The following is a 19,715-nucleotide window of genomic DNA, read 5'->3' on the forward strand; positions in this document are numbered from 1 at the left end:
TAAGTTCTCATTTTTGGAGGTATTTTCAAAAAGGGTTGGGTACTTAAGTGAAGCTTAGCACCGCTTTTCATCCCCAAATGGATGGTCAAGCAGCTATTCGTACCCTAGAATACATTTTAAGATCTTGAGTGATAGATTTCAAAGGGAATTGGGACAATAAGCTACCGTTAATTGAGTTCTCCTATATTAATAGCTACCATTCGAGTATTTCCATGGCATAATTTGAGGAACTCTATGGTAGGAGATGTAGGTCTCCGGTTTGGTGGTTTGAGGTTGGTGAATCTTCACTCCTTAGTCTTGAAATAATCTATGACGCTTTAGAGAAGGTTCGGGTAATAAGGGATAGGTTTAAAATAGCTTATAGTCAGCAAAAGTCTTATGCCGACAATAGAAGAAGAGATCTTGAATTTGAAGTAGGTGATATGGTGTATTTGAAGATTTCACCTATGAAAGGGGTGATGAGATTTGGAAAAAGGGGGAAGTTAAGTGCCCTGTATGTGGGTCCCTATAAGGTTTTGCAACGGGTCGAAAAGGTTGCATATGAGTTGAGACTACCTAATGAACAGCTTTGGTTCATCCGGTATTTCATGTCTCCATGCTTATGAAGTATATTGGCGACCCCATGTCCATTCTTCCTATTGAAGGGTTAGGTGTGGATGAGAGTCTTTCCTATGAAAAGGCTCAAGTGGAAATTCTAGATCACCAAGTCAAGAAGTTGAGGAACAAAGAGGTGGACTCCGTAAATATCCTATGGAAAAACCACCTAGTTATGAGACCAACATGGGAGGCCGAGTCCGACATGAATTCTCATTATCCTCATTTATTCCTCAAAATTCTAGCTTAAGTTTAGGTTAGTAATAATCCTCTTAAAAATAATGAATAAATTTGAATTCGGCTTGATTTGCTAAATATGTATATTTATGGTAAAGGTTCATGTTAAAATGAGTTTACATGTCAAAATGCTCTTGGGATTATTTTGCACTTATTTATATTGTTATCGTGAAATGGTATTAAGCACGTTAATGACTTTTGAAAGAAGGTTGACATAAGTGACTTGATGATCCTGTTGAGCTCATGCTAATACTGAGAAGGTAGTTCTTCATGATGTGATGTTGAGCTCTTATATGTGGTAAACTATAATTTGAATTACTATGTGAAAATGCCATGCTGGTATGTTGATTTGAGTTGTGAATTACTCATATGGTTTGTGTCTCAAATGATTTACGTTGTTGTTGGTTGGGCTTCTACTCTTGAGTCATCCTCTTCCTATAAAAAGATTATAGTGTCATTCGGGGACGAATGTTCCTAAGGGGGGATAATGTAACACTTCAGAAGTCCAAGACCTAATATAGAGCCTCACATGAAGAACAAAGACTTATAAACTCTTTAACGGCCTAAAATAATTTATTTAAACTAGTTAGTAAGTGTTAGAGTCAAAATGTCAAGAAACGTCCATGACGTCCGGTTAATTGTGAAATTTGCACTAGTGTGCCTTGACATGTTTCATGGGGTTTTAAGAGTCAAACATTTATGAAAATTGGTATAAATGTGTTAAACAAGTATTTTAGTGTGTTTAGGGTCAAAACGTCCGGGTACGACTCCCCATGGACCGCCCCAAGGGTCCTTGGAGAGGTCCCTTGCAAATGACAAAAAATTGTCAAAAACAACGGACCAAACGACGAGTCATTGATGGGTCAACAGCCCATCAATGAAGTCGTAGGTCCATACTTAGAAAAATCATCAATATGGTAAAAAATCACTCTCTCTCGCGAACTAAGACTTGCCGGCACGGGCCATCGATGGACCTATGGTCCGTAGGTCGAAGAGTCGTCGTTTGAGGGTCTGTTAAACTGTCAAGATTTTTAGTTAGGACTTAATTAAATTGTTAGTTAGTTAATTAATTAGGGTTAAGGGTGATTAATTAAGTTATTAGGGGCACTATATAAGGCCTAAATCTAATTAAACTAACCCAACACCCCACAATTCCCAAACTCAAACTCTCTATAACTTCTCTCTACTTTCTGTCTCTTTCCCTAAAGAACACCATTGAAGACTAAGGTTCAAGGTTATTAGGGCTGAAATATTTCAAAATTTCATTACATCAATCTTCAGGGATCGTTAAGGTATGAAAACTCTTCACTCTTGGGACTCCTTTCTCCAAGATGCTCTTTCAAATTGATTTCTAAAGATGTCAAAAACATGGGTTTTTTTCCAATATCGTGATTTGTCTTTCAGTTGGATTTAATGTTGATTTCCTTTTATTATTAATGATAGAATATGTTTTTTGTGGGTTAATTGTTCTATTTCTTATTCATTGTCTTAGTTTGATGATAGAATATATGAATTCGACCATTTGCCTTAACCATATATGAGTTGGACTTGAAGATCATTAGGTTGGTTAGAATTGGTTATGTTATTGTTCAATTCGCTATATTATGATGATGATGAGTCAGTTATTGGATAATTATGATGAATTTAGGGTGAGATTCTTGATGAAAGCTATGGAAGCTACTTGGTAGGACATTGTGATCTTGAAACTCTTCAATAATGATGGATAGATTTGGTGATGATGTTGTGAAATTGAAGTACTACATGTGATTAGAGTAGGAATATATGATATGATAATTCTGATGGCATGATATGATTATGTTGAATGTTACATCATGGTTAAGCTATGATAATACAAGTTTGAAGATGGTTTCTCTTGTGTGTCTTAGGTGATAAGATAATGACATGTTATCTCACAAATGACCTTAACCTAAATTAAGTTACGATGGTTAAATAATGACTTAATAGCATTTCAAAAAGGGACTTTACATTAGCACCGTGTGAACTTGAAAATGAAAGGTGTTGACTCCCCATAGAAGGGAGATTCACCAAACATTCTTATGAGATGAGGGCTCAAATTGCTAATGGAAATGTAGAGGGTTCAAGACGTAACTTATAGTTCCTTAACTATATTGCCTCCATAGGAATATTAGCTAGTGGATCCACCTATAATTCTATGTTCATGTTTTGTTCCTACCTTGGCAACTAGACCATCACATGTTAGTGTAGGGTTTCATGACACCAAATTCCATGTTTAGCTCATATGGTCTATGTTAATTAAGGTGATCATTCACAAAAGAAAAATGGAAGTAATAAAGTGAAGTCTAACTAGGGTGACATAAAGTTTCTTCTTAGTGTAGCAAGGGGTATGGGACTCTACCTATACATTGCACTAATTGGCCTTAAGGGAAGTCCTAGGAGGTGGTTCTTATGATCATATAAAGTAAATCATATGCATATGTTGACTTTACATGTTGATGATCCTACATGATATTAGTTTCACTTATGAACATGTTATTGGTCTATATTTCTAAATATGATGATGACTAGTCATGATGCTATGCTATGCTATACGAAGTTAGGCATTACTTATGATCTTATTCCTTGTTTAGTTGATTAAGAGGATTATGGGACTTCACATAAGAAATCCACTTGTATGCTTGGGATGGTATTGTTGGTAACGGTCTTATAAGTTATGATGATATGATCTCTTGTACATGTTCTGTTGTTCAGACATTATGTTGGAGATTGCTTTGTCTATATGCTCTTGATATGCTACTTTACATGTTGATATGACTTAATGTTGCTAATGATTATGTTGACTTGACTTTATTGATGGTGTTGGTATTGTGTTGCATATGGACTTGTCTTAATGAATATGTGATCATTGGATTGTATGTGTTCTTATTTGTGAATTAAGGCTTTCAAAAATAAATTTGCATGACTTTGAACAAAATGCCCCCTTAAGCATGATTTCAAAGGTTATATGTGCATATGTTTCCGTATATATTACAAGTGGATGTACTAACTCATATTCTATCCTTTTTTCTAAAACAATGTAGGTTCGGGCCGTTGATGTATCAAGGTCAATTGGAAGAAGACTTGTACATCTTTCCCAATTTGATTAGGGAGTCCTTAATGTTCGAGGAAGATTTCTTCTATCTAGCCTAGTCGAATTTCCTAGTCTTAAGATATTCTTTTCTCTCCTATTGTAGAAGATATTTTTGTAAGCCCCATGTGGCAATTACATATTTGTACGAGGGTTATGCCCAAATGTTCTACTTCATCTTAGATGGTTAAATATGAGACGTTATTATTAGACAAAATCCTTATATGTTAATTATATCGTCTAAATGAGAAGCATATGTAGGCTTCCTATGCGAGGAGTCTTAGTAAACACCATATGTAGTATGTGAGAGGTCTATGTAAACCTCAATATGTATAAAGTTTTATTTTTTCTACATTTTTACTGATGACATGTTATGATGAATGCTAAGAGGCTTTTCTGAGTCCTCTCCGAGGACGATGACGTCAGTTATGTCTAGAGGATGCTCCCTGTCGTGACATTTGTACTCACAATTCGCCCAATTTCAATGGACTGTTGGACACCCCTTTTATTTTTACATTTTCACAACTTTATTCAACAACTTTTTTCATTATTTTTTTAAATATTTTTCATTCTTTTCTTCTTTTTGTCTCTTTTTTTATATGGAGGGGTTCCGTCTTTCTCAAAACCATGGGTCAAGAGGAACTTCTTTACACTTATTGAGTTACATATTCTTTTCACCACACCCCAAACATATGATTTTGGCCTAAGTTGGCTATTCAAACATATCACAAATCTTGAGGACTATGGGTAGTGGATAAAAAAAGGTTATAATTTCATGAAGTTTCTTCAAATAAAAGCACATGTATTATGGTTACATTATATTAATTCTTGATACCTTGTCCTAGTTTGTGGAAGATGACCTTTTCTCCTAAACCTAGGTTGTGATCAGGAATTGAATTATATAGTATTGATACAATTGTCTTGGTTAGTGTGTGAGTTGCTATCCTATGTTGTTATTATTCCAATTATGAGTAGATTGTGATATATTATAATCCAATTATGCTAGTTTTTGAGTAATTGACCTAAGTCTCAAATTCTAGGCTATGAACTAGTGATGAATTGTTGTATAGTGATTCCATTGACTTTATTATTATGTTGGTTACAATTGTGTAATGATATTACACCCATTTATGGGTTGAATTGGAGGGTTGATGGTAAGACCTTGATGATGGTATTGAGAAGGAGATTGGGTGAGTCTTCTAATGTCAATTCTTTATTTCAGTTGTGATAACTTGTGATTAAGTGATGATGTTGTATTGAAGTAAACCTTACATTAAGATTGATAGGGTAGGTATGATGTTGAACTGAAATGTCTTAAACTATGGTTTGTGAGTTGTTGGATAAGATGTAAATGTTATAAGGATGGCGATAACTTACCAATGTGCCTTATTATGGTCTGATATGTAAACGGGCTAACCTCACATGTATGAATTTTAATGAAAGGACAATACTCATGAAATTCTTATCAAGATATGATGATGATGATTATATAAAGGGTAGACCCTATGACCTACATTAGATATGATGATTATAAAGGCACGAAGACATTTCAAAAGGGATTCTAGCTTAGCACCGAGTGAACTAGAGTGAGGAGTGTCCCCTCCCGAATAGGGAAGGTAGGTTCACTATTGTACTCATGAGATTGGAGACTATAATTCATGTAGCATAAAGAGGGTCCCAAATATATCTCCTAGTTCTTGAACTATGTTGCCCCCATAGGAATACTAGCTAGTAGATCCACCTAGAAAATATTTCCTTTTCGTACTACCTTGGCAAGTAGTCCACCTTCCTTCGGGGTAGGGTTCCATGACACATGATTCCACATTGGATCATGAGATCTATGTCGGCTAAGGCAAGATGTTCCCGAAAGAAAAAATGAAGTAACAAAGTGGAGTCTAACTAGTATGACTTGAGAGGTTTAACTTAGTCTAGGTAGGGGTATGGGACTCTACTTATACATTGCACTCGATAGTCTTGAGGGAAGTCTTAGAAGGATGTTCTTATATATGAATATGCTTATTAAATGTAAATGATGTGTATATGATGATCTTACATATTGATGAGACTATATGACATTGGTTTCACTTATGATTATGTCTATGGTTTATATTGCTAAGGTATGATGATGATTTTTCTAAATGATATAGTATGTGAAGCTGGACATTGGTTATGGTAATTGTTAGGTAAATGATTGAGTAAGGTTATGGGGCTTTGCTTAGTCATTGCTCTAGTGGACTTAATGAGGTTTCATGAGTAATAGACTTGCTTTAGTTATGATGTTGAACTCTTGTACGTGCTTGTTGATGTTATGACTTGATGATAGATTTGTCTTGACTATGTGCTCAATTATGTTTATATGGATGTTGACTTGACTAAACTTAGTACTGTTGGTCTTGTGATGAACATTTTCATGACTTAATAAATATGTATTCTTGACTTGTATTGGTTCTTAAAATGTGCATGGTGCTTTTAAAAGAAATTGCATGTTTTAATGAAATGTCCTGTTTGAACATAATTTTATGTGAGTGTGCATATGGTCCTATACATAGTACAAGTGATGTACTAACCCCATTTTCTCCCTTTTCTCCAACATTTTATGTTCTGGTCGTTGAAGGTCTTGTGATGACTTTTGAAAGAAGATTTGGAATTATCACTCTCCAAGTTGGGTAGGTCCTCACCACTTCGAGGACAATGCCATTTTCTAGAATCATATATTGATTAGTCTTTCAGAAAATATGTTTATTTCTTTTCAATTGAGTACTAAAGATTGTAAAGCCTATATGTGCATTTTAATGTATCAATGTATGGGTTATGCTCAATTGTTATAATCTTTTTTAGATGGTTATGAGATGAGACATCCAGTTTTCAGACTATGTTATATCTTATATATATGTGTGCGTAATTAAAGTAGAAGACTATGTAATCTTCTTATACGAAGGGTCTAAGTATACTCTATATTAATATACATATTTGGGTATGCGGGAGGTCTATGTAAGCCTCATGATATATAGAAGAAAGGTTTTACATTTTTCCGTATTTTTAACCTAAGAATGTATATAATGTAAGAGGCTAGTCTTAGTCCTCGATGAGGATGACGACGCAGGTTACGTCTAGGTGTGCTCCCTAGATGTGACAAACTTTGTATCAGAGCATGAGGTTGAATATATTTTGAGTTGATGTCTCGCTTGAACACTTCTATGTAGATTATTATTCATAATTGTGAAGCGCACCACACTTATGAATAGGAAACTATAAAATGCTTAGAAAAATTTTTATTTTTCTTGGAAATCCAATATCGTGCTTGTTCCCTCAACATCTAATCCTTTTATTATGATTATAGGCAATGAATACTCAAAGAGAAGTCGCTCGAAGACTTGATGAAGAGATTTCCAATGCGGGAGTTCCTCCCAAAGGCAATCAACTTCCTCCTCTTGAGTTTATAATGATGAACAAGCTCTGGTCTATCCTCCTCCCTTGATGGATGGGACATAAGGGCAGCCTTCTCAAAATGGCCCAAGCAATTACTACTCAAACACAAGATGTCACCACTCAAGCACAAGCTATGACGGCCCAAGCTAACCGGAAGGTTGTACCCCTACAAAACCAACATGTTGGCACCATGGCCTCCCGTTTGAGGGATTTTTCAAGGATGAATACCCTTACTTTTTATGGGTCCAAAGTTGAGGAAGACCTCCAAGATTTCATTGATAAAACCTACAAGATTTTCTATGCTATGGGGTCGACTACTAGTGAGAAGGTCGAGTTCTCCACATACCAACTCAAGGATGTGGACCAAACTTGGTACATCCAATAGAGAGAAAATAGGACTTTATGAGGTTGAGCGGTGACATGGGAGATCTTCAAGAAGGCTTTTCTTGATAAGTTATTTCAAAGAGAGAAGAGGGAAGTCAAAGTGGAGGAATTCATCAACCTTCGTAAAGGAGGTATGAGTGTACTTGACTAATTTCTGAAATTCACTAAATTTCCAAAGTATGCTCCTTCTTTGGTTTCTGATCATAGGGATGAAATGAGACACTTTGTGATGGAGGTATCACATGACTTGAAGAAAGAATGTTGTTCGTCTATGCTACATGATAATATGAACATTTCTCGTCTCATGATTCATGCTCAACAAGAGGAAGAGACAAGGGTTAAAAGAAACAGTAGGGATGCCAGGAGGGAAAGATCATTTGATGGTGGTTCTTCAAAGGGTAAGATTGACATTCAAGATAAACGTAGGTTCAAGAAGAGGTTTTCTAATCAAGTTCCTACCAGATTTTTCAAGGCTCATTACGATAGGGTGTGTAACCCAAAGTCTCAAAAGGGGAGTGGTACTAGATCACCAAACAAGAAGCCAACTTGTGGAAAGTGTGGCAAGAACAATTATGATGATTCCCTTGTTTGGACGAACAATTGCTTTGGGTGTGGCAAGAGTGGCCACAAGGTTAGGTATTGTCCAAATTTGAAGGGACAAGACAAGGGTAGTAGGAAATCTCAAGCTTGTGGTTCTGATATGGATCCTCCAAAGAAGAATCACTTTTATGCTCTTTGCTCAAGGAGTGAACAAGAGAGTTCTCCCAATGTGGTGACTAGTATGTTGCAAGTCTTCGCTATTGATATATATGATTTACTTGATCCGGGTGTTACATTATCTTTTGTTACCCCTTCATAGCTAGAAAGTTTAATAATTTTCCTGATATTCTAAAAGAATATTTTGTGGTAACTACCCCGGTAGGTGATTCGTTTGTTGCAAAGAGGGTATATAGAAATTGTCCTATAATGTTGCCCAATAGAGTTACTCATGTTGAATTAGTAGAAATTTATATGGTTGATTTTGATGTCATCTTGGGGATAGATTCATTGCATGATTGTTTGTTTCCATTGATTGTAGAACAAGAATTGTCAAGTTCAATTTTCAAAATGAACCCGCTTTAGAGTGGAAGGAGGGAAATTCTATTCCTAGAGGTCGTATCATCTCTTGTCTTAAGTCTTGTAATATGATCTCAAAAGGGTGTTTATACCACATTGTAAGAGTCATAGATTTAGACTCTAAAAATCCTCCCATTGAGTTAGTCACTATAATAAGGGAATTTTCGAAGATGTTCCCTAATGATCTTCCTGGAATCCGTCCCGGACAGGAAACTGATTTTGGTATTAACTTCCAACCTGATGCCAATCCCATTTCAATTCCTCCTTATTGGGTGGTGCTGGACGAATTGAAAGACTTGAAGCTCAACTCAAAGATTTACTAAACAAAAGTCTTCATTAGACCTAGTATTTCTCCATGGAGTGCTCTGGTTTATGTTTGTGTAGAAGAAGGATGGGTCCCTTAGAATGTGCATTGATCATCGCCAACTCAACAAAGTTACTGTTAAGATCAAGTATCCTCTCCCTCAGATTGACGACTTGTTCGATCAACTCCAAGGGACAAGATATTTTTCTATGATTGACTTGAGATCAAGGTATCAGCAACTTAGGGTGAGAGGTGAGGATATACCAAAAATGGCATTTCGGACTAGATATGGTCACTATGAGTTCTTTGTAATGTCCTTTTGTCTAACTAATGCCCCAGCAACATTTATCAATCTCGTGAATAAGGTGTTTCAAGTTACCTAGATTCATTTGTCATTTTCTACTTTGACGACATCTTGGTATATTCAAAAATGAGGGTAAACACATGGACCATTTGAGGGTGGTGTTACATGTACTTAAGGAAAACCAATTATTTGCCAAGTATAGAAAATGTGAGTTTTAGTTGAGGTCGCTGGAATTTCTTGGTCATATCATATCTAGTGAGGGTGTTGAGGTTGATCCAAGGAAAACTGAGGCGGTGAAAAATATGCCTAGACCATTGACTCCAACCAACATTAGGAGTTTCTTGGGTTTAGAAGGTTATTATAGGAGGTTTGTGGATGGTTTTGCGTTCATTGCATCTCCTTTGACTACTTTGACCCAAAAGAGTGTGAAATATGAGTGTTTGGAGGCATGTGAAAGAAGCTTCCAAATCTTGAAAATAGGCTTACTTCCGCTCCGATATTGACTTTACCGGTCCAAGGGCTTCGTTGTATATTGTGATACATCTCGAGTGGGCTTAGGGTGTGTTCTTATTAGACACGGGAAAGTAATAGCTATGGCTATATATAACTTAAGGTGTATGAGAATAATTATTATCACGACCGGGGTCTAGACCCTAGCCGAAACTGGCGTCGTTGACCTCTCAGAGGTTGCAGACAAGCCTACATACATCATCATTACATCATATAGGTTAATTTTAGCGGAAACTTCAAACTTTTTGTTGATTTAAAGTATACATAGACTTGCATTATATCACATCAGTTAACACCAACCATTTAATAATAAGATATTCAAATGAAGGAATTAGTTCATAACTGAATTAATATAAGGTTGACAAAAAGGCACCAATACGACGTCTGAAAGTAAGTATGAAAGAAATGCTAGTGGAACATTCTCTACTAGCTCATGCCTTAGTCTAAGATAGAATATAAGAGATAAGCATCCTCAAAAGCATGAGGGCCTACCAAGTACGGATGAATGCTCCACATTCGGATAATTTCAACGTAGTCTCGTAAGCTCTAGCGTCCACCTGCATCTGCACCTAAAAGTAAAGGGTTGTATGGGATTTGTACACAATTGTACTAAGTATGGGTGTATGCAACTACACACCTAGGACATGCATGATTAAGAAGAGATCTCTCCTAAGGATATGAGTTATGGAAAGCCAAGTCAGTTGGACTTGCCAAATAAGATTAGGAAAGTCATGCTATGAGAGTAACATGCATCACCATTCTTTTCATATTGCACACAACACATAACATATTTTATTTAGCACATACATATATCATATATCATTCGTTCATATGCCGTGAGACCTTGGAATCACGGACTTAACATTAGTTATTCCCAAATGATGGCTCAACATATGGGAACTCAACTAGGGAGCCTTCTTTAGCAAACACAGAGTCTGCTTCATTCATTCATACGTACTTCATTTTTATCCATTTATATACCTAGGATGTTGTTTACAACTCTCATTGAGTTCACTGTGCAATGACCAAGAATGACCTAGTGTCACTACTTAAGTCTAGTTCACATCTTGATTATCCTATCCAAACAACTTTCGTATCATTCATTTCATTGTGTGCATTACATGAGGCTAGCCTCATTCTTTACTTGGGAACTTAACTTTAATCCAGTATCTACCCCACACTGAAAAAAGGTGGAATCACTGGCCAAAGTGAAACCAAAACATGCTAGCGTATATAGGGAAATGAACCCTGCTAAAACCCTATGTTGGCAGCATAGATTCAAAGAATATGAGATATAAGGAGACCCATACCCTCCTAAACAGATAGTCTCCTCTCATGATATTTACACGAACCTCTGCCTTCCTGAGATAAGTAATCGTGACTCATAGATAGCCTATTGGTGTTTCGTATAAAGTTCCATTATATTCATCTCACACATCATAGAAGCTGGATTCTAGAATGAGGGCATCATTGCTCATTAGATGATTTCTCATCTCATCATTAGTATTAAGTGTGCATTAATCTCGATACTTTCATTAGAGTGTTTCTTAGAAACTGGTCTCTTTATTAGTTTTACACTCTCATAGGTGAGTACAATTTTTGGTAACACTTATTAGTCTCATTTGAGATTGATCTCATCTTTCATATTAGCCTCTTATCATGTTTTCACAACATTCATTAACTTTAGCATATTAGCTCTTCATAATTACTCACCCATTACGTGAATGTTCATTTCGTCATATGCCAATGCACTTGGCCTTTTAGTGTGTTTCACACTCTTACTTAACCCTCCTGGGTCACGTGATTTCATAAAATACATCTTAGGTTCACTTATTTTTAAACGTACGCTAGACTTATAAATCCATGTACAACCCATGAGGCTTTGTTCATAATTCTTCAAAGTGACTTATACTTTCCCAAGATTATGTGGTACAAGACTTATGTATCTTGTAAGTATACCAAGGTCTCGAATTTGATTCTGATAGGTGGCATTTATTAATTATTTATTCACGTAAGACTTATGTATCAATACGAGATTGGTCAAGGGAACCCGATTTCAAATACCTTGAGCAACACTTAGTCTTATATTAATTTTTAATATAAAATTTTGGCTTGGGTACCCGACGTCGAGCCCCAACGCCTACACTTTTTTTCTTTATTTTCTTCCTTCCTTTTTTATTTGACGTCAAGAGGGTGTGGGATTTATCCCCACAACCTCATTTCTACCTTTTGTTTAATAATTCTCCTAATTTCCTCACCTATCCGAGAGGTTGTGGGTTCGATCCCCACACACCTCATTTTATTTATTTTTCCCTCTTTCATTTTTTCACTCGAGCCTTACCCCATTTTGAATCCCCTTTACCTCATTTTTATTATTGAATTTTCAACAACTTACATACATTGAGGTCTCAGGTTCAATCCTTGATGACCTCACACATTTTTTAAAAAAATCCCAAATCCTCAATGCTACCTATGCGGAGACAAAATTTTCAGATTTCTGTTTCTCAACATTTATACGTTAGATGCTTAGGCAATTCGTTGGATATTTCATACATTATTATGTGCTTTTTTGTGGTTACATTTGGCCAAGAGCTTTCACTCAATTCATCAACATTACACCTCCCATGAACATCACAATTTCTACAAGTAATTGCATACAGAAATGTAAGGATTTAACATGCCATTTTCACATAGTTTTGAAAAAGACATACTTAACAATCATATAAATCCAAGTATGCATACATGAACATAATCATCAAGAAAACACGTTACATCCCTAAATTCTACCAGCAAACATACCCAACCTACCACAATTGATGGGAGCTAGTGACGGGGACATACAAAGGGATAGAATTCCTAGTTTTCAGATTATAATATAACTACATCTTAGGGGTCTCTTGGGAAAGGACCAAAAGGGATAAACCCATACCTATTTCATCATTAAATACCGTTCCAAACCTGATCCAATGCGCTTCCAACTCCCACAAAAACAATGGTTCACCACTGAAACCTCACGCGCAACCCGTCGAGAAAAATGCTTTTGCTTTTTGTTTTTAGTTTAGTTTTTGTTTTGACTTTTTGCGTACAATTTCTTCAAGAGTGATGAAATTTTGATTTTTTTCTTTTACTGATGATGAAGCGTGAGAATTAGAGTGGAGAGACGTGATAATAAGAGTGGAGAGATGTGAGAGTAAGTTTAGGAGTAGGAGTTTTAGGTAAAGACTTAGTCAAACTAGGACTCTTTGTTATCTAAATTAAAAATCTAATTTACTAAGACTTAAGTGAAATGATTAATATGACCTTACTTAAATTTGATAATTAAATAACAATTAATTCAACTTAATTTAGCTTCCACCAAGGATTGAACCGGGCGAAGCCTAACTCGTAAATCGGGTTAATCCGGGTCAACTCGACCCAAATCGTCCCCTAATTACACTAATTAATTACTTAATTAAATACTTAGAGTTATTACAATACTATCCTTATCCTAGAAAAGACCATTTTACCCCTAGACCCTCCAAACCTAAGATTATCCCTTTCAAGTCCGGTTAAGACCTATTTGGATGAATCTTAATATTCGGGTGCCCTACATGGCTGCACCCAGCCTTGAATAGCTCAACTAACTCACCAAGTTGGTCTGGCTTGGCTGGTGCATTTGTTCTGAGGTTTGGTTCCACGCGCATCAAGCCATGTGAACCTAGTTTAATCTAGGCATTCTAGGTACGTTTAGGCATTACTTTGCATAGTCATTCGGGTTGTTACAATTATCCAACTCATGATCTTGAGTTAGTGACCGTGGTATTTTGTCTTTAAAATATGGAGGTTTCCATGTTGATGTGTATACCGACTATAAGAGTCTTCAATATGTCTTTACTCAAAAAGAGTTGAATCTCCAACAAAGAACATGGTTAGAATTATTGAAAGATTATGACATTGAGTGTTCTCTACCATCCCGGCAACGCCAATAAGGTTGTGGATGCTCTAAATCGTATGACCATTGGTAGTGTGCCTCATGTAGATGAATACAAGAAAGACCTAGTGAAAGATGTTCATAGGTTGGCTAGATTGAGGATTAGAATGGAAGATTCTAGAGTTGTGTATTTATGGTCCATCATAACTCTGAATCGTCTTTGGTGGTTGAAGTGAAGTCTAAACAAAACCTTGATCTATCATTGATGGATTTGAAGAAATCATTTCTTAGCAAGCTTAATGGGTTATTCTCCTTATGCGGGATGATGCTTGACGTTTCAAGGAAGGTTGTGTGTGCCAAAAGTTGATGACTTGAGGAACTGTATTCTTGAGGAAGCTTATGGTTCGCATTATTCCATTCATACAGGTTCTACAAAGATGTATCATGACCTTAAAGAAGTGGTTTGGTGGTAAGGCTTGAAGAAGGACATAGCGGAATTTGTTGCAAACTGTCCAAATTGCCAATAAGTGAAAGATGAACATTAATAGCCGGGTGGTGTACTCCAAGAAATCCAAATTCCAACTTGGAAGTGGGAAGACATAAATATTGATTTTGTGAAAGGGTTTCCAAATACATGAAAGAAACATGATTCTATATGGGTGGTTGTGTATAGGTTGACCAAATCCACTCATTTTATTCCCGTCAAGTCTACTTATTCGCCAGAGGATTATTCAAGGATCTTCATAGATGAGATTGTGTGTCGCCATGGTATTGTAAGACCCAAAAAATGAGTTAGGTGAAGATAGCACCTAACAAGGTTGTCGTGATGGTATAAGGTACTAAAATGGTCTAAAATGTGGGTTTGAGGCAATGTCTAAGATTTTAGGTGCATTGGAAGTCAAAAGTCAAGGGACGACTAAGATGTTCGACGACTAAGTCACCTTTGTGCCTCATATGTTGTTTTATGTGTTTATATGTGATTAATAATGTTATAAGGTCATTACAAGAGTTATTATAGTGAATGTAGGCAGTGTGTAAAGTTTCGTGAAGTTTGGAGGTCAAACGTCCATGACGTTCGAAAGGATTGCCTTGAAACAACCTTGTGTGTGTATGTATGTTTCATCAAGTTTTACGTGTTTGTTTTGGATGAAATTCATGAGATACATACTAAACTCATATAAAAACATATTTGGGTTGGAAAATTATGGGTACGACTCCATGTAGGACCCACAAGGGTCCCTAAAGGAGGACCCCAACTTGGAGCTCAACATTGTCAGGCAGTGGCAGTCGACTGAGCCAAACGACGGCCAATCAATTAGACGACGGCCCGTCGATGGGTCTCATCGATGGATACACTTGGCCTGAAGGTTGAAGAGTTGCAGGTACAACCCATGAGACCCCATCGACGGGGCGTGGCTGAGACCACGGACCGTCAATGTTGGCGTCGATGGGGCTGTGAGTTTTCCTGTCAGTTTTATGTTAAGTTGAGGGATGAAGTTGTAAATTCACCCCAAGCCCCACTAAGTCTTTGGACGGTTTTTTTTTTTTGAGTTTTTATGAATATTTTAAGAGTATATAAGTCATTAAACTCTCATTATAACCCTAACACCTAAATCAGAACACATTCCCTCCAAAAGTTCCTCCTAAAACTTCCATGTGAGTTCAAGGTGAAGATGGAGCTTGAAGATGGTTCTTCAATGGAGTTTCTTCTTAAATTTTCATTGGTTTCTTAAAATAAGGTATGGGAGTTCTTCATCTAAGGCTTTCTATCATCTTAGATCCAATTTTAAAGATGATTTTTGAAGTTTTCAAAAAGATGAAAAGTCCAATTTCTACTCTAAGTCTTGGGTTCATGCATAATGGTTTTCAAACGTTAAGATATGATGTTATTGATGTATAACTGATTTTTTCAAATGAAATTCTCCATGAACCCTTGACATTCACAAATATCTCAATTTGACTAAAATATTGGTTATGTGATCATGCTTTGATATTGATGAATTCATGTGTAGATCGTTATGGGCTTTTGATTCATGTATAGATTATGGTTGATTGTTTTATAGGATGTTTCAATTTAATCAATTTAATATTGTACATTCTTAGATCTATTGAATATTAGGCTTATTGAATTGATATATACTTAAGGTTTATGAATTCTAATGTAGTTTCATATAGGGTTTTAATTGATGTAACGATTATAGTAAATTGATATCTAGGTTGTATTAGATTTATGAATGTGAAGTAAATTGGCCTAGTTTCATGAATTTTATGTTGAATTGTTGGTTATGGCCATGGATAAGGGCCTTAAGATATCGAATTTGATGATTTAGCTTTGAAATCGAAGTTGTAAGATGGAGTGGAGATATGCTTCCCTAATTCCTTTTATTTTATGTTAATTAGACTTCAATTCTATTGTTATTGGAATGGTCTACTTATGGTGGAGGTTCTATGTGAATTGATGTGGCCTTGTGGGCGTTACTTTATGCAATATGATGATCATGGCCTTGTCAGCACTACTTGAAGTATTATGATGATTTGTATAGTTTATTTATTTGAAGTATGAGTATATCAATCTATATGTGAAGTGATGTGAAAGTATGTGTTCTTTCTATGTATGTTAGGAAATCATGTAGACTATGACTATGTGCTCTATGTGTAGTCTTAGGGTTGATACATGGTTGTTCCTACTTGACTATATGAGTCTATAATTGTTATATTGATGATGATAATGGTAGTGTTTAGGATGAATTAAGGATGATAATGGTTATTCCTATGTGCTTATAGAATGACTAGTAATATGTGTTAAGGTGAAGTATGTGGTGACTTGTCTTGGTTTACTTGTGTCCTTTACTTGATATTTGTATGAGTATGAATATGTAATGTCTTGACTTAGGATGCTAAAATCTCTTAGTCTTGAATGTTGAATGATATGTGAGACCTTGAATGATGTTAAGAGGCTCCTTTATGTGAAACCTTGAACCTAGTGGTAAGATTATGTATGTTGAAGTCGAAAGTCGTAATGGTATCCTTCAAGTAAAAGAATGATGGATTTAAGGTTGATTGGCTGGAACGTCCTTAGGAAAGTCATCATGAGATTCTTGTCGCCATTGGAAGGTAGTTCTAAAAGGACCTCTTTGGTAGGATAAATGTGATTGGGTTATGAACTTGTTATGGAACCCTTTTATATGAACCTTAATTGTAAATTACTCTATGAGAACGAAGGCTAGCATTGATTAAGTATGGTAAGGTAAGTAGTTTTAGTTAAAGGATGAGACTAGATTACAAAGCGTGCCCTTTATATTCCTTAACCATGCGCCTACATGGGATGTGTCCCAAGTTCTACACATTGGCAAGTAGAACCCCTCATCAAAGTTGGTTAGAACTCCAGATTCCATGTGTTTTCTAACATGGTCTATGTCGCTTATTTCTAGTTCTCATCATATGGGATACCTACTAGCATTAGAGAAGTTCTATCAAGTTTAGGTGGTGGTATGGGACGCTATCTAGACATTTCACAACAGGCTTTGAAGGTGTTAGTGAGAGTCCCTAGGTCTTGTCCAAGACCATTATTTGAATGTCCTTTATATGATTAATGACTCTTAAATGAACTAATGAATGTAATGACTTAAGTGTAGAAAGTACGTTAAATTAAGTAGTACTTATCTAGAGTAGTGAAGGACTGTCTAGTTAAGGTGTGAAGGGGGCAAAGGAATGGTCACTTCTTATTTTACCTAGATAAGTCTTAAGAATGACTCTACTTAGGGAAGTTGGTTTATTATGTGGACATGATCTATGCCTTAGGTAGTCCTAAGGAATACTTAGGTAATCTTGAAGAGGTCAATCATGGACATTATCTCCTTGATTTACTTAAGTAAGTTTTTTGATAGCCTTTGGAAGGAGAATGTCATATCATCTATGTGTTGATTTATTATGTGAGCATGATTCTATCCTAGGAAGTCTATAGGATCTCTTGAGTGTGTGTGTAAGGGATTGTATGGGCGGTCGCTTTACAACTCACTCAAGTGAGACTTAGAAGCACCTTTTGTAGGAGAATCTCATGTTCTTAGGTTGATGTCTTGTAAGTGTGTATGTGACTCATCATAAGTAGTCTTGAGGATCATTTAGGCAATGCGTGGAGTGGTTGTATGGGCGGTCTCTCTTTGTGTGAATTAAGTGAGTCTTAGGATAGCTTTATGTGGGATAATTACATACTAGAAGATGTCTAAAGTGAAGTGAAGGAACTTCACTGTAACAGTGAATTGAGTTCACCATAGAGTGAAGTGGATTCACTGTAATATTTTCTAAAAATGTGACTTTTTTCTTAAATGATTTCTTATGTGTTTCTAAGTTGTTAAATGTTGTTCTTGTTATTTTTGTATGATGTTTTAATAAAAATTCATGAAAAGCATGTTATTACTAAATGTCCCTTTTTCATGGATCTTGCATGGCTTCTATACTTGCTACATCTAATGTGCTAACCCCTTCTTTTCCCTTTTTGACTAAAGTGTAGGGAATTGGAAGCCTTGATGTGCCATGGAGGTTGGATAGATTTCTAAGGCTTGAAGATGAAGTATTGGTGAGTCCTCATAGATTCGAGGAAAATATCCACATGTCCCTTATGTCATAGTCTTTATTTTATTGTCTTGTATGGGATTAGTCCCAAATATTGTATACTCTAAAATTTAGATGGTTCAAGTAGATGTTGTAAAGATTTAATGTTTTAAATGAAAGTCTTCCGCTTGTGTATTGTATATGAAAGAGTTCTTCATGTGTGAAGAGAGTTTTAAATTTTTGCTCATTATAGAATGTTTATTATACAATTAGTGATACGAGAGGCTTAGATGAAACTTCTTGAAGTCTCATTTGTTATGTGACGACACAAGGATGCTCTATTTCTAGGGTGTACTTGTGGCTCGTGACAGGTATTCTGTTATACATCATATCAGATAGGGGTGCACAATTCACATCTAGGTTTTGGAGGTCATTCCAAAAAGGGTTGGGTACCAACGTGAAGTTAAGTATCGCATTTCATCCCCAAATGGATGGTCAAGCGGAGCATACTATTCAAACCCTTGAAGATATGCTTAGGGCTTGTATAGTTGACTTCAAGGGAAATTGGGATAAACACTTGCCTTTGGTTGAGTTTTCTTACAACAATAGTTACCATTCATCTATAGTTATGTCTCCAAATGAATCCTTGTATGGTAGGAGATTTAGATCTCCAATTGGATGGTTTGGAGTAGGCAAGTCTTCAGTTTTAGGTCCCGATTTGATATACAAGACTTTGGAGAAGGTTCATATTATAAGGATTCCCTTGAAAATAGCCTATAGTCGGCAAAAGTCTTATGCCGACTATAGGAGAAGAGAATTAGAGTTTGAAGAAGGTGATGAAGTGTATCTAAAAAATTTTCCTATGAAAGGGGTGGTGAGATTTGGCAAGAAAGAGAATTTGAGTCCTTGTTATGTGGGTCCCTATGAAATTTAGCAAAAGATTGTCAAGGTTGCATATGAGTTGAAGTTGCCTAGTGAATTGGCTTCGTTTCATCTTGTGTTCCATATTTCGATTCTTACGAAGTGTATCGATGATCCCCAGATCATTATTCCTATTGAAGGTCTCGGTGTTCAAGAGAACCTCAATTATGAGGAGGTTCCGGTTCAAATCCTTGATAAATAAGTAAAGAAGTTAAGGAATAAAGAGGTGGAATCCGTAAAGGTGTTATGGAAGAATCACCTAGTTGAGAATACAACATGGAAGGCCGAGGCCGACATGAAATCTCGTTACCCCATCTTTTTGATAACTAAGGTAAGTTATTCCTACTTG

At 36.2% G+C, this 19,715-nt stretch overlaps 1 protein-coding gene across 1 annotated transcript; it reads left to right on the forward strand.

Annotated features, from left to right (window-relative positions):
- The first annotated feature begins 7,445 nt into the window (after positions 1 to 7,445).
- Positions 7,446 to 8,609, forward strand: LOC138338400 (uncharacterized). The gene is made up of 2 exons (XM_069289356.1): positions 7,446 to 7,738; positions 7,958 to 8,609. The coding sequence occupies exons 1-2, from the start codon at positions 7,446 to 7,448 to the stop codon at positions 8,607 to 8,609; spliced, it is 945 nt and encodes a 314-aa protein (XP_069145457.1).
- The last annotated feature ends 11,106 nt before the right edge of the window (positions 8,610 to 19,715 follow it).

Source organism: Solanum lycopersicum, chromosome 9, assembly GCF_036512215.1.
Source record: "Solanum lycopersicum chromosome 9, SLM_r2.1".
In the NCBI taxonomy this organism is placed as follows: Eukaryota; Viridiplantae; Streptophyta; class Magnoliopsida; order Solanales; family Solanaceae; genus Solanum; species Solanum lycopersicum.

Bases quoted from the DNA above. Each gene is read 5' to 3' on its own strand.
- LOC138338400 (XM_069289356.1), top strand. From the start codon at position 7,446: ATGGCCCAAGCAATTACTACTCAAACACAAGATGTCACCACTCAAGCA. The intron at 7,739-7,957 runs GTACATCCAATA...TTCTGATCATAG, and splicing joins AAGGATGTGGACCAAACTTG to GGATGAAATGAGACACTTTG.